We start from the raw sequence: 27,795 nt of genomic DNA, 5'->3' as shown, positions 1-27,795 counted from the left end.
GTGTGTGTGTGTAAGCGCATGGGAGTGGGCCCTGAGAGAGTGAGCGTGTGTGTGTCACTCCATCTCTCCTCCGTGTCTCTCCCTTTGTTTCTCTCTTTTAAAGCCTTCTTGCTCTAAGAGGTGCCCCTTGTTTTCGGAGCTCTGGTGGCCCTCCTCCAGTCTGTGGGACTGAAGGTTGGAGGGAGGAAGCGGGTGTACATGTCACTGTGTGGAGTTCAGAACAAAGGCGATCACAGGGCGCCTGTGTGCCGCGGCACGAGGGTCGGGCGGGCGGGGCCCTTCACCGACTTCTCATCGCCATGGTGACACAACAACATGATGCAAGGACCCTGTGAGGGTCTCCTCTTCCCCATTAAAAGCAGGGTTTCCTGCCTGGTGCAACAGCGTGGGGGGGGGGGGGGCGGGGAGCTCGGATTTCAAACGTCCCACCCGGGGGGGTACTCTGCCACATGATTCAGCCAATCATCTCCCCGGCTTAGGCAATTAAATCTGTCTCCACAGTTCTGAGGGCATTCATTTTAAAGGCGGGGGTGGGGGTAGAGGGAGGGGGGGGGGGGGGATGGGGGGAACCAGCTGCGCCCCAGCCACAGCCGAGCCAAACGCGAGCACCCTCATCGAGCCTCAACATCAGACTGTGTGCTCATCAACACCCAATCAACACTGCAGAAAGGGTCTACAAAGGGACCAAAATACAGTTCTACAGCGGTGAACTACATTAGCCCTGCGTGCTACTGTACCTCCACACACATACACAGATATAAAAACAGCTGTTCCTGCAGCTGAGTGATGGTTGGTTTGTATGGATCTGCCACGTCTAAACCTCAGGTTCTGCATTACTCAGTGGAAACCCCATACGTGATCCTTTCAGGTGTTAGGGACATATTGATCAAACTGCAAACAAAATATGAACAGTGATGGCCATGCATTAAATTACAGCTTGATCAGTTCTCTGAAGGTCAGAGCTGCCCTAACGCTGACCTGTACCCGAGTCTGAAAAGCTTAGAGATCACATTACTCACGCTGAGAGCAATACAAGCCAATCATCAGTATCGCCATTACTAAATTTCTCACATTATGTCATCGTGTCATATTCGCACGATATGCAATGGAATACACGAGTTTCATTTTAAATGTTGCTCTCAAAAAGAAAATGCACATAATTTGTCATAATTCATAAAATAAAATCAGTTTAGACATGCATGCTTTGGTTTTAATCTCTGCAACACCTACATGATTCTGTAAATGTTACATCACTAACTCAATTTTTCCCGTAGTTGGAATAAACCTTGAGTAGCCCACTTTCGTGAAAAGCACAGTGCTGTTTCTGGTGCTCATTAACCGAGCAAGGTGACGAAGCACTGCGTGGCATCTGTTGAAAAACAATCAACGAATGGCCTTGTTCGGACAATCGGGCAGATAAACACTTGGGCCTAAAACTGCGGCGGAGGACGGAAGCTACGCCAACGAGACAAAAGATCATCTTGCTGAGAAAATTTCTTGGAAACTGTATTTAGTTGAAAACGTTGATTTAACAGAGGACGTTGGGGGGATAAAACAGTATAAAAACTAACGAGGCGTTAACACATACGCTAATGCATAGGCTATGTACTGCAGAGGAATCGATATATGTTGTTTGCTTGTGTATTTGAGATTGCTGATATGACCATTATTGCTCTTATCATAAAATTTAATATGAGTGTTATTTATGTTATTATTCGTATAATTATTCAAAACATTCCATGGAGACTAGTACCTGCGTCACCCTCGAGATAACCACAGCAATGAGGATGACGAAGACACTGATCTTTGACAAAAAAAATTAATAAAATGAGCAGAACAACATACCCCAATGATGACTGTGTCGTCTGCTTGAAATTTGGGAAGAAACTTGTCCCCTCGTACGATTTCCGATTGATTCAGCGGACGAAAACGGCAGAGCACCTTGATGTTGCATTCTGCTGTCGCATCGGCCATTGTGGAAATTTTTAGGACGCGCTTCAGATAAACAGAGAAATTCACTATATATTTACTATTTAATTAGACGCGACGTTCACTTTTTCTCGAATATTCTAATCCGAGAGATGCAATGCTTGTTTTTTCTGACGTTTCTTTTTTTCAGAGATATGCTGAATGAATGATAAATATATTTCGCTTAGCGTAGGCTACTGCTTACCGCAATGAGCGAACACAAGTGTAGAATTCACCTGTGGAAAGATAAGATTAAGCGAAAATCGGCATGAACATTAATGCGGAAAAGAAAATAATCTTTGTTGGATATCTAACTGAACAAATAGGCTACACCAGTAATATCAGAATTAAGTAATTCTGATGATAACCGAGTTAAGTCAATTATGTTTTCTTCTGTTATAATTTCGTTGGCAACGGAGCCTTTTCTCGTGAATGATTTTTAAAATATTTCTTGTTTTGAATGTCAGTCGGGTATTCCAGTCGAGGGTATCGGCCAGCTGAAGGTGAGACAGACCGAGGCACGCTTTGCGGCGATGAGAGCTGACTAGTCTTTATGTGGTACGGGGCGTGGTCTGCGCGCTGCTGCGCGGCAACGTTAAAGGGATACTCGCATCAGCACCACAGGAAGGGGGGGGGGGGGGGGTTGCTGCTAGAATGCACCCTAGCCACATAATTCGTTGAATATTTAGATGTCTTTCATTATTACTTTATTATTTGCTGTTATGTAACAAAGTTTACACATTTGTAAAAATAATAATTAATAAAGAAATAAACACAGAGTTGATGATTAATTTATTTAAATCTAATGAAATCCACTGGTTTGCAACAAGCTTACTGTAACCACATTAACTGTACTCTTATAAGCTGAGAATCGTACAACTGGTAAAAACAGAGTAAATGTAACAGGCAGTGTAAGAGAGGCACACTTATTTACTCTGGGGTTATAAACTAGTTGGCATATTGATTAGGACCAATGGATTTGATGTGGCCAGATTTGTCGAGGAGGAACAAAGACAACATTACTATTACATCATCAGAGTGAGACAGTGGCTCTGCTTTCTCCCGTGTCTCGCTATGGGACTCTTTTTCCGGAAACCGACCCACAAGCCCGGCGGACAGGCCAATACTGGCCTTAGGGAATTGTAGAGGAGGGAGGTAATGCTTCACTTGTCAGCTGTGTGAAAAGAACCATGGTGCAGCATAATTCTGAAACAGACGTTCCACGCATGCACGCTGGCCTATTATGGGATGTTGCCTGCAGTCTCCTGGGCTATGAAGGCCTACAGCACGGGGCCGGGACATGCCGGGTCTTTCTCCTCCGCGCTTGTAGGGTGACACGGCACAAGCTCAATCCGGGTGGGCCCTGGGTATGGTTGGCTTTTTTACAGCCAATCTTTACATCAGTTAAAGGTGTTGAAAACAGGGGTTTAGGTTCTGTCAGTGTTTGCCTTTAAACGTATCCTAAGCACAGTGCCGGTTTGGCATGTTGACTTAGTTCCAGTTCCAGCTTCGGCTCTTTGGACTCCGCTTGCTTCTCCCATCAGTCTATAAACCAATATTTTTTTTTAATGTAGCATTCTAAATAAATCATCTGCCAGAAAGCCCTTACATTAAATTAAAGCATCAGTTGATCTGACTGATTTAAACATCAACTCAAAGCATCAATTGATTGGGCTGATTTAAACATTAAATTAAAGCACTAGTTTATCTGACTGATTTAAACATTAAATTAAAGCACTAGTTTATCTGACTGATTTAAGCATTAAATTAAAGCACTAGCTTATCTGACTGATTTAAAGTGCTGATATGCAGATTTGGCACGTTTGTTCATGATGGTGCACATAGCTATTTCTGCCACAATGGGGTTCCCGCAGAAAGCGGTAAGAAGCCGGAAGGACAGAGATGCAGAAATCTGTCCCCATGGGCCTCCTTCCTCTCGAAACAGGGATTGACTTAGCCCGGGGACACCAGGTGTGTGGAATCTCTGGCCAATCAGTGCCATCAATCCAAATTTGCATATATGGACCTAGGCTATGACAAGACGTGACAGGTTGCATTTTGTTCAGGGATGGGTTCTTTAGACAGGGTGCTGAATAAGATAATGTAAATACATTTACAAACAACTTCTTGGTTTCCAGTGTAAAAAAAATTTTTGTGGATGTAAACAATGATGTTAATATCCATGAACCTTCTTGAACAAATATATTTGAATATGATAAAGACTTCTTTAAACATTTATTTTCCCAAGGACATTAACTACATCAGATACTTCAAAAGCTAAATTACTTATTGATATTAGCCTTTGCAGTTACATTTTACAATGGCTACAGAAGACTCCCTAACATGTTGATAATGTGTTATACTGTGTACGTATACAAGTGCGTACAAATAGCAGATTATTGAAGTGCATAGGGAAAATTCTCATGACTTCATATTTGGATTTGTAATAACACGGGCAGTTATAACAGAATTTAGGTATAATTTATTTATAAATTTGAAATAGAAGAAATCATGTGCCTTGTTCTTTCTCTGCATGTAGGCTTCAGAGAGGATCATGCAATCGCGTCCATCTTTTTATTAAGTAAAGTCGTTTGCGGATTTAGGCCTTGATAAAACAGCATTGAGCCACAGAGATTAGTACACTGCATAGTTCTTGATTTGTTACATTGATGCCACAACAATGAGATGTGAATGACTTCATTCTCATTTGAGCCCACCCCAATTGACTAACCAATCAATTGTTCCTAAACTGCCTTGCACTATACAGGTTTTTTTTCTTTTTTAAAGAATCATGGGCCTCATTCACAAAACCTTTCTTAAATTATTCTTACTTTTGTTCTTTAAAATGTTCCTATGAAAAAACAAAATGAGATTCATGACACCTTTGTTTTTGTGCATATCCCAGGTGTATGAGATGATGAATGCTGGCTGTTTGTAAATTTTATGCGCAATCATGTTCATGTGATTCGCATAAGGAAACAGCCATGAACAAATACAGATAAGAAAAAAAAGACGAATGCCGAAATGTTCTTGGAAACGTTCTTAAACACAGTTTACGATCAAATGTGATAAAAATGTTTTGTGAATCAGGCCCAGTGTGATGTGGATTTAGCATGTCCATATCACCAAGCTCTTAAAAGATAAATGTGTAATCAAAGAAAGGTTCCCTGAGGATCAGAGTACCCAGAGGATTGTGGGACTGGATGTTCTCTGGCCTTTTGAGCAAGCAGAGGCCAACACAACATATTGGCTCCTGACGTAAATCATAATCTGAAGCAAATGTATGAACCAGCCACTGTACAGAGAAGCACTGCAACTAAATACTTCATGAGAGAGAGAGAAAAAAAAGAATAAATTAATTGCATTTACATTTCTCTCTTGGATCAAAATTGGTTGTGTAATCAGAAATTGTCTTTAGTCATACTCCATAACAGAGGCTGTGCAAAGTGGCTTCTGTGTTCCTTGTGGAAGAAATGCTTATTCAATCATTTTTAAAAGCCCATTATCAGAGCATGGTAACAGTTATGAGGCGAATGAGCCTTCTAGAACCGCAGTCTGAGTGGAGGGTTCGTTCGGTAGCAGTAGCTTACTGATTTAGACCAGTTCATTCCGCAGTAGAAGAGTTTAACAAAACAACTTAAGCTCAAGAGCTGCTTGGGGGACATTTAAACATCAGAAGCTTCAAAAACTGAGCAACTCGAAAAATTACTTATGGACTCGAACCTTGATTTCCTTTGTTTGTCTGAAACGTGGCTAATGGACTCATCACCCAACACTGCATACCTAGTACCGGGATATAATGTCTTTAGAAAGACCGAAAACTGGGCAAGATGTGGTGGACTGCTTATGCACTTGAAAGACTGCATAAACTGCAAAGAAATTGAATTCAGCAGCTCTATGGATATGGGATGCATTGCTGTAACAATTATTTTATCCCCACGCATGTCCCTCACTGTTGTTGGTATATACAGACCTCCCTCATCAAATAGCATGTTTTATGAACATCTAAGAAACACCCTGAGAGAACTTGACAGAAATAAAGAGTTAATTCTGGTTCGGGATCTAAATATTAATTGGGCTGAGAAGTCAAATAGGAAAAAGCTTAAGGACATAACTAGTCAGTTTGACCTCAGCCAAGTAATCCAAGGCCCCACTAGAATCCCCCCATCATCTCAAACCTAGATTGATCTAATATTCAGCAATAGACCAGAATGAATAACCAAATCATTCAATTTACTGACTGGGCTGTCAAATCATAATTTGACATTGGTAGCAAGGAAGCTAACAAAATACAGGTTCATATACCTGCAAGAAAGTAAAAATGTGTTAAACATCATATCAAAGAGACTTATCAAAGAATTTGAAAAGAAGTTTAAACAACCAGCCTGGAGTGAGATCTTGTCCGCAGATGATCCACAGGCTGCTTCCAAGTGCTTAATGACCACAATTAATAAGGTTACAGGTGAATTCGGTAAAAACGTCACACATTCCTGAAAGAAGCGGAACTTGCCCTGTTTAAATGAACAACTGTGGAATTTAATGAAACGGAGGGACCACGCCTTGGAAACCGCACTTAAGTCAGGGTTAGCCCATGATAGAAGGACTTTTCAGCATCTACGTGATAAAGTTGTAAACGAATTGAGAAAGGCAAAAGCAAATTTCTTCATTGATCTTATAAACGATGCCAAAGGGAATAGCAGGCAAACTTGGGAAAACATAAACAGAGTTCTAAAGAAAGATAGCAACAAAGGAGGTAAAAGGGTTTGAATTACAAGTTCAGGGAATTTTAACTCAAGACAAAGACCAAATGTCTTCTGTGTTTAATAGTTATTTTATATATTCAGTTCAAGATCTGGCACGAGATTTTGACTTAAGAAGTAAGGTCATTATACCACCAAATCATAATCTCCCTGGGTTTTAACATCTCTGAAGTCTCAGAGTCCTCTATAACCAAAACCTTGAGCCAGTTTAAAAGCTCCAAGGCTAAAGATGTTTGTGACTGTGATCCTGCATTTGTAAAGAAGTACAAAAGTATCCTCTGTACTCCTATCACTCATCTTGTCAATAAAACAATGCTATTTTCCCAATGCCTGGAAATCAGCAGTAACAACCCCTATTTTGAAGGCTGACGATCCGACCAATGTAACCAATTACAGACCTATCAGTATCCCACATATTTCTAAGGTAATTGAAAGAGAAAATTGTGACCAATGAATAGCCCATCTAAACCATGGCCATTTCCCACTGCATCTGATGCAGTTGGGATTCAGGAAACATCATTCCACAGAGACAGCAAATTGCTATTTTATTGAACAAATTAAATCCAGTCTTGATAGGGGAGGTGTTGTTGGTGCTGGTTTCCTTGATCTTCAAAAGGCTTTTGATACGGTCAATCATAATGTTCTTTTATCCAAACTGTTGAAGTTCAATTTCTCTACTAATTCATTAACATGAATGGAGTCACACCTAAATTAACAGTGCACAAGAATTAATAACACATGCTCATTTTTTTCTGACTGTACCATTGGAGTTCCACAGGGATCGATCCTTGGACCAATTCTATTTAGCTTATACATTAATGATCTGCCCTTGATTTGCCCAGAGGTCCACATCTAGATGTATGCAGCATGGGTGTAAATAACACAGTTATTTACACCCATGCTAAAACAAGAGAACAGGTTGCTTCCAAACTCACTGCAGTATTGAACAAAGTATCAGATTGGTTAACTCACTGTTGTCTTAACCTTAACATGAGCAAAACTGTGGGCATGTATTTTTCTATCAAGAGAAATGACACACATCGACCTGACATCCTAGTTAAAGGAGAGGTAATAAATATTGCTGAGCACTGCAAGTATCTGGGCATAATTGTTGATTATTTTTTATAATCAACAATTATGTTTTATATGTTTCTTAAATTTTAAGAAACATATAAAAAGGTCTCCAGAAGTGTCAGAGCTAGCCTAATGAATTTTAGACATATTAGGCATCAACTGCCTCTAGCCGCTGCTAAGCTCTTTATGCACTCAATGATTTTCTCGCACTTATCTTACTGTGCAACAAGCTTGTCCCAGGCAGAAGTGACTACGCTAAAACCATTATACACTCTTTGCAAACAATCTGTGAACATTTTTGATTTAAAAAAAAAAAACCAAGGAGCTACCATCATTGTACCATCATTCAAAAGTATAATTCATTGACCTTGGACAGTTTTCTTTGTTTTGCAGATATGTGCCTGATGTGGGAAATTCATTCATGATCTTGCGCCACCACCACTTAAACAATGTGTTTCATTCTGCAGGAACAATGCTAGGGAGACCAGGGCATCAGTCAGAGGTGACTGCTCGGCTAAATTTAGGAAAACTGCTTTCGGACAATCAACATTTTCAGTCAGAGCAGCAGATAAATGGAACTCAATTCCCACCCGTATCAGAGAATGCACAAGCTTCAGTATTTTTAAAACAACACTTAAAAAATGGCTCAAGACAAACCGATCATGTGATCACTTATCTAAACCTTTGTATGGAACCAACTGTTTTCCAACATGGAGAGTATGTAATGTATATTTTGTATGATGTTGTTTTATATGTGATGTACTTTTTCTAAATTTTGCTAATTGTATTGTTTTTAATTTTTTGTATTGTATTGTTTGTATTGTACTGTATTGTTTTTAATATCGTCCTGCCCAGGGACTGCAGATGTAAATGAGCTATATAGCTAACTCTGGCCCAACAGATGTGTTGTGCAGGGCCCCTGTTAAATAAACAAATAAACTTAAAAAAAGTTATTCTGAAAGTATAAACAAAATGTTAATCAAAAAGCTCTGTGTCCCCACGAAAAATGCCTGATTGATTTTTTTAGCAATACCTTTATCAAATACATGCTGAAAACAGATATTAAATGCTGCCTATGCTAGTTGTCAAATGTGGTTACTAATTAAATCCACAATCAGACTTATATAAACTAATTTGATCATTTCAAGCATCCTGAGCTATTGTTTTTAAACGCACACAAACTGCCCTGGTTTGACATGGTAATTCGTTTAAGCACAATCCAGTCATAAAGGCTGCGAAATGCATAGCAGAGTATATATTTTTCCTTTGGACATCTGAAATAGGACATCTGAAATAACGTGAATTGTACAAAAAAAAAAAACAGCGTTTGGTCACATCTCCAACGACACACGCGCATAACACGATAGTGCCCCCTATTGTCAAGTACGTATAAATCGTGGTTTCTGTGACAACAGACCTCACCGTGACTTAATATTTCAATCTGTAGGCAACTATAGCATTATAAATACAACACACAAAAGCAGAGTACATCTCTGATTTTTCACATTGGCAGGTATCCTTAAGAATGTAAGGAGACATAATGTGTAGCCTATATTATTATGTAAACGTCAAGACATTTGTTTACTATGACGATAATGATAATTGTAAATCCAATGCACGCAACTGCAAAGAGTTATGCTAACAATATTATCTAGCCATGAAACAAAACAAGTGTGGTTTTACTGTTCACCGAAAGGGGGGCATCGCTCACTGCGCTTTGTACATGAAACTACAGTTGCCGATGTCCTCCACGACAGTCATTACATCATTTCAGCCTTTCCACGCCCTCTGAAAGAGGACGATAACGCGAGATCACCGGCTACTCGGCTCACCAGGATTCACAGCTGTCAAACGGCGGGGGAAATATACATCAATAGATAAATTCAGGTTTTACATAGATGTGGTCTAGTTAATGCTCGGCCAAAACACTTCTCCTGGCGTATATTAAAATACACTAGCTGTACCTGCCGCCGCTGCTAGTCCACCTCCTGTTATTGTATCAAAGCGCAAGGACTGCTCCCCCTTTCTTTATCATACTCTCCTACGGATCGTAGCTACAGCAATGGCGGATCCCAAATATGCCAACCTGCCAGGAATCGTGAGTAAATAAACGCTACAGCAGACGCGCTGCTGACCAATTAGGACAATATTTAGGTAGTTGTTTAATCGCCATTAGCGGTTGAAATGTGTTGCGTTGATTCTCATGAAATCAGGGAAACTGAATAGAAAATGGCTCGTACTTGGCTTGGCGGCGGATCCGCTAACGGTAGACTAGCTTCGACGTGACACACAGCGCTAACTAGGCTAGCTGTTAGCCAGCTAACGGTAGCTATTTAGCAGGTAGCCACATTTTAACTACCCTGGCGATAACGAGTATTCTACCTCCTCTTTTGCAAACACGAGCTCTCAGTCAGCCAGCTGCTAAAATAACATTGTCATTGTACTGTCGTTGTTAGTCAGCTACTAGCCAGTTAGCACATGCGAACGTTAATGCTGCACTACTTAGCTTAGTCTAGACTAGTTTAGCGCAAGCAAACCTGATAAATGAATGTAGCCAAAATGCATGGGTGGGTACGATGTAATTGTTTAGCTGTAGACTAGCTGGCTAACTAGGTGTATGTTAGTAGTAGTGTAGACTACTCTGCGAATACATATGGACGGTCCAGTGGGCAATGACAAAGTATTGAACTTATTTAGCGCTTGGTGCATTTTCTTGGGTAATTTACGTAGCTTGTAGTTTTCTAAATAACACAAATTACCGTAACGTGTTAGCAGGCTAATTGTCTAATGATCTTTCTAACGTAAAACAGAGCATCCCTAACCGAGCGATGTAAACAGGCCTTGTGATTCACTGCTCTCGGCCAGGGCGTTGGTCGCTCATATGGTGCAGCTGGCTGCTGTAGCCTAACGTCACTGGACTACTGGAAACAACATCGCATCTGGCTACTTGCTAACCGGCTGTGCCATTGGTGTATAGTGGAATGAAAAAGGGAGTTGAGCACACTGAAGCAGACATGTGAAACTTACCTAAATCCTTATTTGTCCTGACTTTGTGGTGTTATGTCGCAGACTCGCAGTAGGCGCGTTTGTCATTGAAACTGTAAAATGACAACTTTGGGTCGTTATTGACTGTACATCTGTTCTCACAAATGAATTGACTATTTTAACCGTGACAGTACGTTATAGTCTAATTTTTCTTTTTTGAAAGACCACAAAACGTTTGTCTTATATAGACAAGCTGTCGTCTCCTTAGTTTGAGGTTCTGTTAACCAAAGACAGGATTTTGGAAACTGCATTTAATACCGAGACAAAAACTAAACGCCAAGTTAAATTTGTTGAGGTTTCCGCCTTACTGCATTTAGAAACACTGTCTTATTTTTCCGTGCAGTTAGCCCCAGGCCTCACATCCTGGCACAGGAGATTTGTGAAGCGGTCGGTTTATTTTGGGCTTAACGGATCGCACGTTTGTTCTTCAGGCTTCTAACGAGCCAGATGTGTACGAGACCAGCGACCTGCCGGAGGACGACCAGGCCCAGTTTGAGTCGGTGAGTTTGGGAAAGAGAGAAAGAGCATGACAAGCAGCCACGTCTTCCACTGGGGTTTCAAACCCAACAATCTTAACAATCTGGATCTGGAACCCCACCTGGCTCCAACTCCAGGAAGGATGTTTGGTTTTATAATTAACAGCTGAACTCACTTATATGGCAGGTGCCAATTAAGCCGATTTAGACAGATTTTGCAAATGTAAATAAATTTCAGATCCATAGGACCTGCCCATAAATGTTAGTCTTTATTAGCCTCTGCTGTAGATTGTTACTGTATTAGCTGGAGAAATTGTTGACCGGACCCTGGTTGGGGTTGTCATTTCGGATTTATTATTACTATTATTATTATTATTATTATTGTGTGGAATTTATTTCAGTGAATTGTGTTTATTTAAAATTTGCCTAGTGGTGAGATGCATATTGACCTAGACCCATATTTATTAAACAGTAACCTAATGCATTGTAAAATAAGTTGTAGCTCATGCTAATTTCCAATGCTTTTCCTCGACAGGCTTTAAGTAGCTATTAGCGTATAGTTTGCACGCTGGTGCTTCACGCTGTAAACTCTGGGGGGGGGGGTTATTGTCACAGACCCCCCCGCCCCTCTCCCTCCCCCGGTCTCCACTCATTGCGCTTGTTAGTGAAGCTCACTGTTTCTGGCTGTAGTCCTCCCTGTGCACAGGCCCAGGCATGCATTGCATTACAGTCCCATAGCAGCACTCGAACCCTGAGCAGCTGTGGAAGTGCATATGCAGGGTTAGCATGTGAGGGACTCAAACCCAGACCAGCTGTGGAAGTGCCTCTACTTTACTCGTGGCTGTTGGGTGTATTACCACTTTGTGACGGAGTCAAATTCTGATCTGCCAAAAATTGGCGAAGTGCCCTTTTTCGGCCAGAAATGTATACATTACTGGCATTTACCGGACGTTCTGATTCAGAGCGACTTGCAGTGAGGAGACAAGCGCCAAAACTAGTTACACCCCACGGTGGGAGGTAACTAGTAAACAAACAGGAAGAAAAAGTGTTCAGTTTTACCTGCTGGGCAGAAATGATTTTGCCCGTGTGTGCACTGAACCTCTTCTCTGTTCTAAGACCACTGGAGTGCATGTCCCTGCAGAGTGTGTGTTTCTGTTTAACCTGTGTGTTTGACTGACACACACTAAACCTAATAGTGTTTCCCCCCCCACCTCCCATGTCCCGCCCCCACTCCCCCTCCCACCTGTTCTGACCCCACCCACCCGGGACGCTAGTTTGTGCAAGTAAGAGTCCTTTTTTTACCCCCAAAGTGCTTCATTGGAAATGATGCATGTTTTTAATCAGCTTTTGATTTATTTTGCTGTTCTAATCAGGCTTAATTGACTGTTAATTTGATGATGCCTCTTGTTTCTAATCCTCACATTACCAAATTGAATTGAATTCATTGCCTTGGTGTGCTAGTTTTGGATTTTATTTTTTTAATTATGTTTTATTCAGATGTGTGGCATTTCTCTCTTTGCCACCGTAATGTTGGCTCTTAAAACCATTCTTATCGCCCCGTTTATGATCTCGATTTGTTGATTAATAACTGCTTTAAGAAGCTTGTATTGGGACTACAAATCACGGCTTCTCCTGCCATCGCCAGTTCCATCTGGGTGACACACGCAACAGAGACCTACACCCAGTCTCAGTCAGAGGAGAATGAGAGAGGGAGAGTGTGTGTGCGTGCGTGCATGTGTGTGCACGTGTGTGTGTGTGTGTGTGTGTGTGTGTGTGTGCGCGCATGCATGTGTGTGTGTGTGCTGGCGAGCACGTACATGAGCCTCTTTCACACTAACAGCTCTCCTGCTTAACACGCTCCATGTGTCTTCCCCTCACTAACTGCCTAGCTGCTGGACCGTAGACCCCACTGTAGTTTCCCACACTCTGGGCTGTGTGGAGCAAGAGGCTTTGCACAGAACCCAATACGTATCCGACAGTCCAGCTACACACCACACATCCCTGTGCATCCCTGTTCTGCTGAAGAAAAAACTCAATTCTAGTCCATGCATCTCTATGGCACCCCTCCACCACAGACGTGCTAATTATAGGGGTGCACCATGTGGACATTCTAGGGCCTCTATCAGATGTTTATCTGTCCTCATTGGCCATAATTTTGACATCGGACAATACTGACAAGTTTGTTTTAAGCAATTATTAGACAGTACGACCCCAAAGTTGTTGTGCCTCGCTAAATTCTTAAATTATTTGAAAGACTTTGATCTTTTAGATGCCTGCAAAATTCTTGGACCAAAGGGGAACATTTCATATTCTGTAATATATGTTATATACTGCAATATACTGTGAATATGAGGACTTTTTGGAAACTATAACAATGTATTTCACAATATAGTATTTAAAATGATATGCAATATATGAAAGTGGCAATAATGTCAGTATTTACCCAAATGTTGTCAATTTCTGACCTTAATAATGTGAACAATTGAAGTATATTTTAGTGTATTTCATTTCTGTAAAGCTATATTGTTGACAGTTTTTAAAGAAGCATCTGTTTACTCCAACATTCGTGGCAGAATTCTTTGTTCATTATGAATTGTGCATTCAGACTGTAACATGCTTTCACATTTCCTTTAAATTCTGAGGGGTCTGCAGGAGGGCCTTTGAATATTACCGGGATCTAAAGAGTTAAAGTGCTCCAGAGGTGTGTTTCAGCTGGGGGTCTGTAACAGGCTCGCAGTGTGACAGGAACGGTTGCCATCCCTCTCTTTTGGGGGCTCAGAAAGGTCACCCCTTCTGTCACACCTTCAACCACTGTACTGCATCCTGGGTAACCCCCATAGGCCAGTGCCGCGAGACAAATTCTGCATATTGCAATCATTTTGAAACGGTTCTGTTCACAAAATACTTGAAAGGTTGTCTCCTAAACAATTTGTCCCCCTACCCCCCCACATGCACAAGTATATGCACACACCACACACACACACACTTATGATAGCGCACCAGCCTTTCCCAGCCAATCAGCACTCCTAATCATGAAACAGAAAGAATGTTGGGTGGACTGGGGCGGAGCTTAATCTCAGCTGGGCGTCGGCATCCCAGCGGTGGCGGGAAAAACTGACTCCTCCTCCTCTCTGCTGCCTGCTCTCCTTACGCACGGCATGTGACTGTAACCACGTTAATCTCTGTATCTCTCTCTCCCTCTCCCCTGTCTTTCTCTCCTCTCTCTCCTCTCTCTTTCTCTAACTGTCTTGGGAAACCCAAGGAGCTGGTAAGGTCCACCCGGACTCCCTCCTGCTAACCGTAGCCAGTGGCATGTGTGTCTGTCTGTCTGTCCATGTGTCCATGTGCGGCCATTTTGTGCCCCTTGTCTTGATCTTTATTTTGGGAGGGCCGTTGTACCCTGGTCTGCAGCTGTGTTAAATGTCCATGGACCTATGACCGAAACATTTGTGATTTCTATAAGCTTATTAGCACTGTTAAATATTATTGTTTCGGCTTTTAAAAGGAGGAAAAGGCATTTAAGCAATAATGACTTGGCACCAAATTTTATGGTGTATCAATGACATATACACCAGATTTTATGGTATATAGATGTCATATACTCCAGATCTTGCAGTATATCAATGACACGTACACCAGATCTTATGGTACAGTGTTGTGAAAAAGTGTTTGCTTCCTCTTAATTTCTTCAGTTATTACACAGTTGTCACACTGATTTGTTTCAGATCTTTAAAATGTAATAACAGTGACAAAGCGAACCTGATAAACACAAAACATTTTTGACATTATTATTTAAATCGTTAGCAAACGCCATATCACCCATGTGAAAAAGTATATTTTTTTGCATCACCTTTAGCAGCAATAACTGCAACCAATCACTTCCTATAATTTGATATCGGTCTTCCACATCACTGTGGAGGAATTTTAGGAATTAATTCAGACAGTTCTGCAAAGAAGATCCAAATTGGTTGGCTTTTGACCATAGACTGCTTGTTTCAGGTCCTGCCACAGTATCTGTGGAGGGTTCAAGTCAGGACTTATAATAGAGGAAGCCAGTCAGTGGCCAAACACTTTTTCATGGCACTGTATATCAGTGAAATCTACTCTAAATCTGAAGGTTTTTAGATGAGTGTGGGGCATATAGCTCGGTGACCTGCGCCTGTTTTTGGAGGTGTTGCTGGCACTGAAAGCTGCTTCACCAGAGTCCGACTCTCCCTCTCCTGCCTCATACTCTCATCTGTCTTCCTTCCTTCACCCCTTTCATTTCATCAGTTCCAGCTCTGCTGCTCCATCCCCCTGTCACCGTACTCCGTGTGTCTCGTAAATCGCTGTGCCGATGCCTTTGGCCCCTTTTCCACCGCTCAGAACCGTTCCGGAGCCTTCCGTTCCCACAGCTCTCTGGAACCTGTGTAGTTCCCGGATCGGGTTCCGGTTTCTGCTTCCATTGAAGTTTGAGAACCGTGACCGTGAGAATTTGGGAGGAATTGGCGGAAAAAATGCTTGTTTACATAGTCTAACCTTCCCTTAATAAACGGTATTTTGGGAAAGTGTCTCGACTATGGATCGCTTCGTAAAGTTCGCTAATGTGCCATTTCTGAACACGAGGGTGAAGACGCGGCTAGCTTCAAAGGCAGGCCTGGGAATGTTCCCTACACTGAGCATGGAGAGAAAGTGAAATCTGGCTTAATATCTTTGCCTGGTTTTCGGAATAACTGTGCTGTAGCTTCGAATTACAAGCACTAATATCAAAGGTTTTACGCAAGTTATAGCTACGGATTTACATTTTCTTCTCTGTAAGTTTACCGCTGTGGTGTTACCGATATACAGTATGCAATACACCAGTTAAAGCAATGTGTCAAATGCGTTAATGTTAGCTAGCTACGAAGAAATCTCTGTACACCGTCTTCATTATTTTATTAGCCTACCTGCTAAAGCATTATTCAACTGACAGAATCCCCACTACTATTGTTTAGGATTGTATTTCTGTAATGTTAGGGATTGGTAACAAAACGTAACAAAAGTACAAACACGTTTTAACCTTGCTGGAATAATATTTTAACCAGCCATAGCCTAATTTGTGAACAAATGATTTCTGTGTTTTCCAGACACATACCTCTCATTTTTTCTTGTATATCCTTAAATTGAAACCTTAACATTATGCTTTAAAGCACCAGAGACAGACTCGCCTGTTCAGCTATATTTCTTTGTATGCAAAGTTTGTTTTTAGTCGTCCCTAATGTTATAGATCAAAATCGTATAAGTATGTACTTCAAGTAAAAGCTATTGGTGACCAAGTCCAGTCTTGCATGTAGTTTTGTTTGGTAAGGCTGTCCTAAATTCATTTCTTTCAAATTAAAAAAAAAAAAAAATTTAGTTCCGAGAACTATTAACGGTACGCTTCTGTTGCCAGTGGAAACGCATCCGGATTGCCGTGGTTACGGTTTCACAGCATGGCGGTGGAACAGGGGCTTGTGATGGACACTACTCAGTTCAGACACCTGGGCAGCAGGGGGCAGTGTTTCCCCCGTTGTTCCCCTTGTGTCTGAATGGAATTGTGGATCACACTGTGCATAACAACTCATGAGAAATAACACCCCTCCTTTTAAATTAGATGTTAATCTTTCATAGAATCTCAATCTGCTAAAATGTAGTAAAATGCATTTGCTTTGGGCTATCACACTAACCTCTCTCACTGCGCACCTGCTCGTTTTTCGCGTACCTGCCTGTGTGTTTTCTCTCCTCTGTCTCTCTGTTGTGCCTGCGAGCTTCCCGTGTTGTGTTAAGTTTTTGTGTGGAGCTTGAGTGTGTGTGTGTGTTTGTGTTTCATTGTTGTGGAAGTACTGATTCCCTGATTCATCCAGTCTGACAGAACATCACTGGCAGAAATCACGTGCAGAAATCTCTGCAGATCAGCGAATGGCGGTTCTCCTGCGGTCGTTCAGGGTCGCCCCGGGTCCTCCTGTGCCGCAGAGCTCGTCTCTCGCTTCGCCCGACAGAAACTATTATGAGCTTCATTCCGTCTCGAGAATCCACGCCTCGTCACTCCTGGGTGCTCGGGCTTGGATTCTGTCAACGTTCATCTTTAACTTTGACATGGGAGATCAATACAAGTGGGCCTCACACATGGTTTTGCTTTATGGTTAAAGGCACACTATGCAGTATCTTTACCTCAAAAATATTATGAAGTGTTTGTTGCCAGCTAACTAGAAGCCCAAGATACACCCAAGCAAAAAGACAAGCCGACAGGGCTCGTTTAAGAAATGGAGTTGGGCAGTCTGGGTAGTGTAGAGGTATAAGCGATCGCCTACCACCACAGAGACCCGGGTTCAATCCCCGGCAGACGTTCCTACAAACACAGTTGGCAGTGTTCACGGGTGGGAAGCCGGTGAGGGTATGAGTCCTGATCGTTGCATTAGCGACTCCTACTTTACATTACTTTACATTACATTACAGGCATTTAGCAGACGCTCTTATCCAGAGCGACTTACACAACTTTTTTACATAGCATTTTACATTGTATCCATTTATACAGCTGGATATATACTGAAGCAATTTCGGTTAAGTACCTTGCTCAAGGGTACAACGGCAGTGTCCTACCCGGGAATTGAACCTGCGACCTTTCGGTTACAAGTCCAGTTCCTTGCCCACTGTGCTACACTCCGTCCTGGTTGGCCTGTTCAGCAGGGAGGGGATCTGGGGGAGATAGCGTGAACCTCCGCCACACGTTACGTCTCCCAGCGAAACTCCTCGCTGTCAGGTGAAAAGAAGCGGCTGGCGACTCCACATGTGTCGGAGGAGGCATGTGGTAGTCTACACCCTCCCCAGGCCAACAGAGGATAGCGCATCGACCAGGACTGTGATATACACAGGGAATTGGTGTAATGACTAAATGGGAGAAAAATGGCAACAAAAAAGAAAGAAAAGAGTTTACCACGCTAGTGCTTTTTCTTGGTGGTGTCAGCTGAAGTTCGCCAAGGGGATGAAAAGTGATGCTGTGTTGGTTTGTTTTGTGTCAGACTTGTAAGTAACGTCACTCTAGCTATCCAGCTAGCTACGGTAGGTGGCTATAGCTGAAGTCGGGTACATGTGGTGAGTGGGCGGGGTTTGAGACAGAAGAGACTTCTTTGATTGTAAACACTGGAGCATCCTGCATAGTGTGCCTTTGGTGACCGTGGACCCCATAAAGCTGTATTTGAGATGAAGACTGTTGCAGAGCCTTAATTGAGAGTTAAAATGGAGGATGTGTGTTTATTGAGTTCAAACCTCTAAATCCAGGAGCTGCTCAACAAGGCCAGAGAGACCCAGAGAGGCTCTGAGTGCTGTAGTGTGTGTGTGTGTGTGTGTGTGTATGTGTGTGTGTCTGTCTGTCTGTGTCTGTGTGTGTGTGTGTGTGTGTGTGTGCAGACTGTGTCTCATATTTGTGTGTGTGTGTGTGTGTAGACTGTGTCTCATATCCCTGTGTGTGTGCATGTGTATGTGTAGACTGTGTGTCTCATATCCCTGTGTGTGTGTGTGTGTGTATGTGTGTGCAGACTGTCTCATATCCCTGTGTGGGTGTGTGTGTGTATGTGTATGTGTAGACTGTGTGTCTCATATCCCTGTGTGTGTGTGTGTGTGTGTATGTGTGTGCAGACTGTCTCATATCCCTGTGTGTGTGTGTGTGTGTATGTGTATGTGTAGACTGTGTGTCTCATATCCCTGTGTGTGTGTGTGTGTGTGTGTGTAGACTGTGTGTCTCATATCCCTGTGTGTGTGTGTGTGTGTGTGTGTGTGTGTGTGTGTGTGTGTGTGTGTGTGTGTGTGTGTGTGTGTGTGTGTGTGTGTGTGTGTGTATGTGTGTGCAGACTGTCTCATATCCTTGTGTGTGTGTGTGTGTGCTGCAGGAGGAGCTGTGCAGTGACAGTGTGGAGCGCATCGTGGTCAACCCCAACGCCGCCTATGACAAGTTCAAGGACAAGCGGGTCACCACCAAGGGGCTCGGTGTGTATCAACATCCCTGCTACCTGTGATGAAGGGTTAAGGGTTCTGTGATTAAGGGTTACCTGTGTCTGTGATTAAGGGTCACCTGTGTTTGTGATTAAGGGTCACCTGTGATTACGGTTTACCTGTGATTAAGGGTTACCTGTGTCTGTGATTAAGGGTCACCTGTGTCTATGATTAAGGGTCACCTGTGTCTGTGATTAAGGGTCACCTGTGATTATGGTTTACCTGTGATTAAGAATGACCTGTGCCTGTGAGTTAGGGTCACCTGTGGAATTTCTTGTGGTGATGTAGAGGTCAGCAGCTGTTATATTGAGCTTATTCTTGTCCTTTTCTTGTAGACTTCTCGGACCGCATCAGTAAGAGCAGGAGAGTGGGGTACGAGTCAGGAGAGTATGAGATTGTGAGTACCAACCCCCCCCCCCCCCCCCACAGCCGTCAGTCCCCGCAGGACCTTTCCTGGCTCAGAATGAGGCAGGGCTGCTGGTACTTTAATCGGGATCATGATCACATGATCAGATTTACCGCATCCTGTCAGTAATGTGAGCTGTGCTTTTTTGAAGGTCGGTAATGATCAGGTGATACTGTGCTGTCTTTTCACCGGCTCTCTTCATTCTCCTCGCGAACTCGCTTTCTTAAAAACAAAAAAGGCATGTATTATACGGGCCATATCTGCAGAGTTGACTGTGATGGCCAGTTGATGCAAGATTCTGTGTTTTTACACAGAATTTTACTCGCTGTGGTGGTGGAGGTGGCACAAAATTCGATTGAGGTGCCCACCTCAGATTTCTCTATGCCGGGAAAAACCTGCCCTCCTGGAAAATGCAATTAGACTGTGTGTGTGTGTGTCTGTGTGTGTTTGGGCGGGCATGTGCGTGTGTGTGTGTTTGTGTAAAACCTCTCTCTCTCTCCCTCCCCCCCAGCTGGCTGAGGGCTGTGGAGTGAAAGAGACCCCACAGCAGAAGTACCAGCGGCTGGTGAACGAGATCCAGGAGCTGAGCCAGGAGGTGGAGTCTATCCAGGTCAGCCCCGCCCCTCTGGGCTCTGAGTGACCTGTGAGAGCTCCAGCAGCAGCGCTGGTGTTGAGTGTGAGCCCGTGTTGAGTGTGTGTTGAGTGTGTGCTGATGTTGAGTGGGTGTTGAGTATGTGCTGGTGTTGAGCGTGTGTTGAGTATGCACTGGTGTTGAGCGTGTGCTGGTGTTGAGTGTGTGCTGTGAGAGCACTGGTGTTGAGTGTGTTGAGTATGCGCTGGTGTTGAGTGTGTGCTGGTGTTGAGTGGGTGTTGAGTATGCACTGGTGTTGAGTGTGTGCTGTGAGAGCACTGGTGTTGAGAGAGTTGAGTATGCGCTGGTGTTGAGTGTGTGCTGGTGTTGAGTGGGTGTTGAGTATGCACTGGTGTTGAGTGTGTGCTGTGAGAGCACTGGTGTTGAGTGTGAGTATGCGCTGGTGTTGAGTGTGAGCTGGTGTTGAGCGTGTGTTGAGTGTGTAGAGTATGTGCTGACGTTGAGTGGGTGTTGAGTATGTGCTGGTGTTGAGTGTGAGCTGGTGTTGAGCGTGTGTTGAGTGTGTGCTGATGTTGAGTGGGTGTTGAGTATGTGCTGGTGTTGAGCGTGTGTTGAGTGTGTGCTGATGTTGAGTGGGTGTTGAGTATGTGCTGGTGTTGAGTGTGAGCTGGTGTTGAGCGTGTGTTGAGTATGTTCTGGTGTTGAGCGTGTGTTGAGTGTGTGCTGGTGTTGAGTGTGTGTTGAGTATGTGCTGGTGTTGAGCGTGCGCTGGTGTTGAGCGTGCGCTGGTGTTGAGTATGCGCTGGTGTTGAGCGTGCTCCGTGCTCGTCCCCAGGCCAGCACGCGGGACAGCAGTGTGGAGGAGAGGCTCACCCCTGTGGCTCTGGCCCAGCAGGCTGCTCAGCTCAAACAGCAGCTGGTCTCCTCTCACCTGGACGCTCTGCTCGGGCCTCAGGCCCACATCAACCTGGCCGACCCTGACGGAGCGCTCGCCAAGTGAGTGAGGGGGTGGGGGTGGGTGGAGGGGTGGATGGAGAAGGAGAGAGGGAAGGGTGGATTGAGGGGTAGATGGAGACTGAGGGAGGGAGGGGTGGATAGATGGATAGCTGGAGGGAAGGGTAGATGGAGATCGAGGGAGATGTGGATAGAGGGATAGCTGGAGGGAGGGGTAGATAGACAGCGAGGGAGGGAGGGAGGGGTGGATAGAGGGATAGCTGGAGGGAGGGGTGAATAGAGGCATAGCTGGAGGGAGGGGTAGATAGACAGCGAGGGAGGGAGGGAGGGGTGGAGAAAGGGATAGCTGGAGGGAGGGGTGAATAGAGGCATAGCTGGAGGGAGGGGTAGATAGAGAGCGAGGGAGGGAGGGAGGGGTGGATGGAGCGATAGCTGGAGGGAGGGGTTGACACAGGGCTGATGATTGGCTGTTGCTGAGCAGCGTGTGCTCCTCCCCCAGGCGTTTGCTCACACAGCTGGAGGTGGCGAGAGGCAGCCGCGGGGGATCTGCCGGAGAGGGCCGGGGGGGCGGAGCCAAAGGGCCGGACGGCGTGGTGCTGTACGAGCTGCACAGCCGGCCTGAACAGGAACGCTTCTCTGAGTCTGCCAAGGTGGGGCGGGGCGGGGCGGGGCAGGGGGGCGGGGCCAAATAAGCTACGATGTGGTATAGGCTAGGTTTTGGTGTATGCTAGGTTGTGGGATACCTTAGGTTGTGGTTTCGGCTAGGTTGTGGTATACATTAGGTTGTGGTATATGCTAGGTTGTGGTATACATTAGGTTGTGGTATATGCTACGTTATGGTATACATTACGGTTGTGGTATATGCTAGGTTGTGGTATACCTAAGGTTGTGGTATATGCTAGCCTGTGGTATACATTAGGTTGTGGTATATGCTAGCCTGTGATATACCTAAGGTTGTGGTATATGCTAGCCTGTGGTATACATTAAGTTGTGGTATATGCTAGGTTGTGGTATATTCTAGGCTGTGGTATACATTAGGTTGTGTTATATGCTAGGTTGTGGTATACATTAGGTTGTGGTGTATGCTAGGTTGTGGCATAGGCTAGGCTAGGCTGTGGTATACATTAGGTTGTGGTATAGGCTAGGTTGTGGTATACATTAGGTTGTGGTATAGGCTAGGTTGTGGTGTACATTAGGTTGTGGTATAGGGTAGGCTGTGGTATATGCTAGCCTGTAGTATACATTAGGTTGTGGTATATGCTAGCCTGTGATATACCTAAGGTTGTGGTATATGCTAGCCTGTGGTATACATTAAGTTGTGGTATATGCTAGGCTGTGGTATACATTAGGTTGTGTTATATGCTAGGTTGTGGTATACATTAGGTTGTGGTGTATGCTAGGCTGTGGTATAGGCTAGGTTGTGGTGTAGATTAGTTTGTGGTAATATATTAGGTTGTGGTATACATTAGGTTGTGGTGTATGCTAGGTTGTGGTATAGATTAGGTTGTGGTATATGCTAGGTTGTGGTCTGGTATATCTCTGTGTACTGATGTGTTTCCTCATGTTGACTGCAGGTGGCTGAGCTGGAAAAGCGTCTTGCAGAGCTGGAGACAGCTGTGGGGTCCTGCCCAGATAAGCAGGTACTGCTGCCTACACACATGCGAACACACACACACTCACACATACAGACACGCACGTACAGACACACACACACACACACACACAAGCATGTACAGACACGCAGACAGAGACACACACACGCAGACACGCATGTACAGACACACACACACGTACTCACACACACACACACACACACACACACAAACAAACACACATACATACACAGGGACACGCACACAGCCAACAGTATCATCATGTGCTAAGGTAATAATCACAACCACCAGAACAGTAATGCTTTCATTTCAGATGATAATGAAATCCAACAGCAATTTAACATGATAATCACAGCTAGTAGAAGAGAAATGTGTTGATTTAACATGATAATCAGAGCGAGCAGGATAGTAATGTGTTGATTGAAGGTTTATAATCAGAGCCAGCAGGACAGTAATGTGTTGATTGAAGGTTTATAATCAGAGCCGGTTTGAGTAAAGTTTTCTCCATGTTTTCTAGAGCCCTCTGGTTGCTGGGTTGCAGGCAGGCAGTCTGATGGTGAGTCTCCTCTGTTTGTTCACAGTGTTTAAAACACAAGGTGGAAACACGCACACCTTTATCATTCTTCCTTTAACACAAAGCCTAAGGTTTGGCTCATGAGCATTTACTTTGCAGTGTCAGTGTTTCAGAACCCAGTGACTAATAAAGCTTTTTCAAAAGCGCACCTGATGTTGTGTTACTTATTAGGAAAAATCAGCAGGTCTTTGATGTTCCTGAGGGTTCCACTGTTTTGCCAATAGCGCTTTCATTTAATGAGTCAATTCAACATGAACGAATCCATCGAGTGATTCTTTATGCGCGTGAGTGAGTGAGTGTGTGTGAGAGTGTGAGTGTGTGAGTGAGTGAGTGTAAGTATGTACGCGTGCGTGCGTGGGTTTGTTTGGGTGAGTCAGGGGGAGCCCAGTGCTGTCCTCTCTTGTGTGTTGCGTCTGTGGGTTCAGTAGTTTCTCTTTCTCTCTCTCTCTCTCTCAGGAAACCATGAATCTGCTGCAGGCTCGGGTGGGGGTGCTGGACTTGGCCACTCTGGACCAGGTGGAGGCCAGGCTGCAGGTGAGGGGGGGTGGGGTGTACAGGTGGCTGTGCAAAATGCGCAGGTAGCCAACAGCCAGTGGTGGACTCAATATCTTGCTTAAAACCACATAATCCTTCCAAAACTTTCATGGGATCTGTTCATTTCCACAGCGGGTCAGGGCCTGGGGTATCTATGAGACGGGGGGGGGGGGGGGGGGGGGGGGGCAGCAACGTGTCTGTTTCTGGATTTCATGGGAACAGCTCTTAATGAGATCATTTAGCCAGTTGTTTCTATGATCTCTCATGTCACTCACATTTACTGATGATCTCATGAATAACTGGTGAAGACTGCTCTTGTGTCCAACATTTTACAGTGTGCTAATCGGTGAGTGAGCCTGGGTCTGTACAACCATTTGCTAACTGACCCAGACGAACGAAACAAAAACCAGAAGCAGATATGACCCAGCAGGCTTGGAGTTCCCCTCCCCTGATCTAGCGCCTTAGCACTGCAGATTTCAGTTTGGTTCAGAGGGAAGAGCGCCCCCTGCTGGCCGTCGGCTGTCGTACCGAGCATGTCCGTTTCTTCCAGAGCGTCCTGGGTAAGATGAACGAGATCGCCAAGCAGAAGTCGGCCATCGAGGACGCTGAGACGCAGAACAAGGTGTGTGACGCTTTCCTCCTTTACGCTCACAACTCTGACAAGGAAACAAAGTTATATTAGCAGCGTTCATGAAGGGAAACAGTGCAGGTTGATAGATGTGTATTGTGGAATATGGACCTTTTTAATGTAGCAAGTTGACTATTTGATTATTAAAATAATTTGGATTGTACTCCTGTAATTTATGAAAAGGTACTTGTTGAGATTTGTGGTGGTATGTATTCTGTTTTTGTATACATTGTGAGGTAATTGCCTATGGAAACTACCCTTTTTACACTTAAAGTGGCAGGCCATGTTTGACACCTTTTCACGATGGCGTTTTTGTGGTGATATCGATTCATGATGTTTGCCTTTTGTAATTGCTCCTCTATGTGCTGTTTTACACTGGTGGTGTCGGGTGCAACAATCCCGCCAAGTATTCGGTCCTGAGCACGCCCAGAGTGCGCGGTTCTGAGCACGCCCAGAGTGCGCGGTCCTGAGCACGCCCAGAGTGCGCGGTCCTGAGCACAGAGTGCGCGGTGTTGAACTCGGCCTCTTTCTCTCTCAGGTGTCGCAGCTTTATGACATCGCCCAGAAGTGGGACTCCATGGCAACCACTCTCCCCCAGGTGGTGCAGAGGCTGATCGCTGAGAAAGAGCTGCATGAGCAAGGTACTGCCACCTCCACCTGTCCCCTTACACCACCTCCACCTGTCCCCTCTTACACCACCTCCAGCTCCACCTGTCCCCTCTTACACCACCTCCACCAGTCCCCTCTTACACCACCTTCACCTGTCCCATCATACACCACCTTCACCTGTCCCCTCTTACACCACCTCCACCTGTCCCCTCTTACACCACCTTCACCTGTCCCCTCATACACCACCTCCACCTGTCCCCTCTTACACCACCTTCACCTGTCCCATCTTACACCACCTTCACCTGTCCCCTCTTACACCACCTCCACCTGTCCCCTCTTACACCACCTTCACCTGTCCCGTCTTACACCACCTTCACCTGTTCTCTCTTACACCACCTCCACCTGTCCCCTCCTACACCACCTCCACCTGTCCCCTTTTACACTACCTCCACCTGTCCCCTCTTACACCACCTCCACCTGCCCCCTCACACCACCTCAACCTGTCCCCTCTTTCACCACCTCCACCTGTCCCCTTTTATACCACCTGTCTCATCTTCCACCACCTCCACCTGTCCCCTCTTCCACCACCCCCACATGTCCCCTCTTTCACCACCTCCACCTGTCCCCTCTTACACCACCACTCCTCCATCCATCTTACACTACATACACTTCCTCCACCATCCTAGCAATTTTTTGACAGATACCTGTGTGATTCTAGCTCTGTAGATCAGATTGGTTGCATATAGTAACACTTTCCAAAGGCACTGTTGTATCTGTATAAGTAATAAAATACTTTCTCTCTCTCTCTCAGCCATGCAGTTTGGCTCGCTGTTGACGTACCTGGACACCACTCAGCAGATGATCAATAACTCCCTGAAAGACGACGCCTCACTGCTCACACAGGTACACACTCGTGATTCTGTTCTTACTGCTCTCACAGGCACACACTCACATCTCTCCGCAGGAGTCATGCACATAGAGGAAATACTCGAGCCCTTTAGCTCTGTTCCATTCCATTTACCAGTTCCGTTCACAGCCTGTTTTCACCTGCCTCAGCCACTGCCTATCTGAAAACCCCACTTTGAGCTGCACACGATGTAGCACAGAGGGATCTGTGCTTTCCTGATTGTATGAGCCCCTTTTCCCCAAAATGAACCTATCATGCCTTTAGTTTTTCACCTGACTGTCTGTGAAATGCTGGGTGAAAACTTGTTGTACAGAAACCAAGCATTGGTTGGTGGGTTGTTTGATTGACATCAGCGCTGCCTGTGTAAAAGTGCCTGGTCCTGCCCCCTCAGGTCCAGCAGACGATGAAGGAGAACCTGAAGGCGATCGAGGAGAACTTCTCAGCGCTGGACCAGAGGATGAAGAAACTGTCCAAATAAACCTGTCGCTCTTCCACTTTCTAAGTAGAGGAAGAGGAGGAGGGAGAAACAGGAGAGTAATCTTCTCCTTTCTCCTCTCCTATAGCCCTTTTCTCCACCTCCGCCTTTTTTTTGATGTTTTTTTTGCAAAGTTGGAATGTAGGAAAAAACCAAACAAGACCAAATGCTCCCACACTACAGTACCCTTGAACCAGGACAGGCCTCCTCTTCTGTATTCTCCACCAGGTCTTTTAATATAGCCGCCTGGTGTAAACCATTCTCAGTCCAGGCCCTTGTACAGCAAAGCTGGGCGTGGTTTTCACACGCCTGTCAGAGCGCCCAGACCCCGCCCACAGGGGCGGTTCTGAGGGGTAAAGTCATCCAGGCTGTTCGTACAGGAGTGCATCATGGGTAAATACGTCCACTAACTGAAGAGGTAACGTTCGAGCGCACAGTACCCGCTGGTTGTTGGGCCTTGTTGGGGCGGGGTGGGGCGGGGCAGGAACAGATGCTTGTAAATACGCCTGTATACCTTAAAAATATTTTCATTGCTTCTTGTATCTGACTGATTTGCCACAGGATAACCAGGGATGGGAGAGTGAGGTGGCGTGGAAGCAATTGTGGGTGGGGCTGCCAATCTGCCAGTCACTGCTGTGTTTGAACCAATCAGAGTTCATCGATTGGTTCAAATCGGCCAGTTGCAGATGGCGTAATTGGCTCCGCCCATTTGTCGTCACGACGCCCGATTCTCCCATCGCTGCAGATAACTTTGCTTTAGTCAATGCCTACGATGGGCTGGACTGTACATTAGACTGGTGTTGGAACCTGAAATAAATGTGCTTTATCCACACGCTGGACTTTTCCTTCTGACAGAAGACAAAACGCAGAGCTTGTGCTTTTTTTCTGGTAAACATTTTAATCTGTTAAATAAAAAAACTCCCATATAAAAACAAAGCTACAGTTCACAATTTTAAAAGTATTTTCTTTACAAAACAAAAAAAAAAAAAACTGTAAATATGAGGGAGGGCGTTTTGAGGGAGTAATACTTTACAAATGACCATTATTTCTAAAAATAAAAATAAAAAGTGTACAAAATAAAATACTAAAACTGTACATATGTACAAAATCCAATAGTAAAATTGCATAATCTGCTTCATTATTACTTTTATTACTTAAATACGGTCAGTAACTGGTGCCTATGGTGGTAGGGGA

General features: G+C 44.5%; 2 protein-coding genes across 5 annotated transcripts in view; one reads left to right on the top strand and one right to left on the bottom strand.

The window, feature by feature from the left end:
* kif5ab (kinesin family member 5A, b) overlaps nt 1-2,527 on the bottom strand; it is a 48,481-nt gene extending 45,954 nt beyond the window's left edge. For 2 of the 3 annotated variants that reach the window (XM_035386764.1, XM_035386762.1), the window contains exon 1: nt 1,846-2,527. In XM_035386764.1, the coding sequence (XP_035242655.1) occupies nt 1,846-1,974 (129 nt within the window). In that variant the 5' untranslated portion in view covers nt 1,975-2,527. The remainder of the gene's footprint in view (nt 1-1,845) is intronic. The other variant, XM_035386763.1, reaches the window with a different exon arrangement.
* A 7,052-nt stretch (nt 2,528-9,579) lies between these two features.
* Nucleotides 9,580-27,433, top strand: dctn2 (dynactin 2 (p50)). Of its 2 annotated transcripts, XM_035387432.1 has the most exons (15): nt 9,580-9,900; nt 11,279-11,347; nt 14,586-14,591; nt 19,207-19,303; nt 19,645-19,706; nt 20,227-20,325; nt 21,143-21,303; nt 21,761-21,911; nt 22,836-22,901; nt 23,392-23,430; nt 23,905-23,982; nt 24,533-24,604; nt 25,149-25,251; nt 26,031-26,122; nt 26,518-27,433. In XM_035387432.1, exons 1-15 carry the CDS (start codon nt 9,865-9,867, stop codon nt 26,602-26,604), a joined length of 1,218 nt encoding a protein of 405 aa, XP_035243323.1. In that variant the 5' UTR covers nt 9,580-9,864; the 3' UTR covers nt 26,605-27,433. The 2 variants fall into 2 exon arrangements, with proteins under 2 accessions (XP_035243323.1, XP_035243324.1); XM_035387433.1 differs by lacking the exon at nt 14,586-14,591.
* The last annotated feature ends 362 nt before the right edge of the window (nt 27,434-27,795 follow it).

Source organism: Anguilla anguilla, chromosome 13 (genome assembly GCF_013347855.1).
Source record: "Anguilla anguilla isolate fAngAng1 chromosome 13, fAngAng1.pri, whole genome shotgun sequence".
NCBI lineage: Eukaryota > Metazoa > Chordata > Actinopteri > Anguilliformes > Anguillidae > Anguilla > Anguilla anguilla.
Note: the sequence above shows the minus strand (reverse complement) of the source record. Positions and strands in the feature narration are given on the sequence as shown.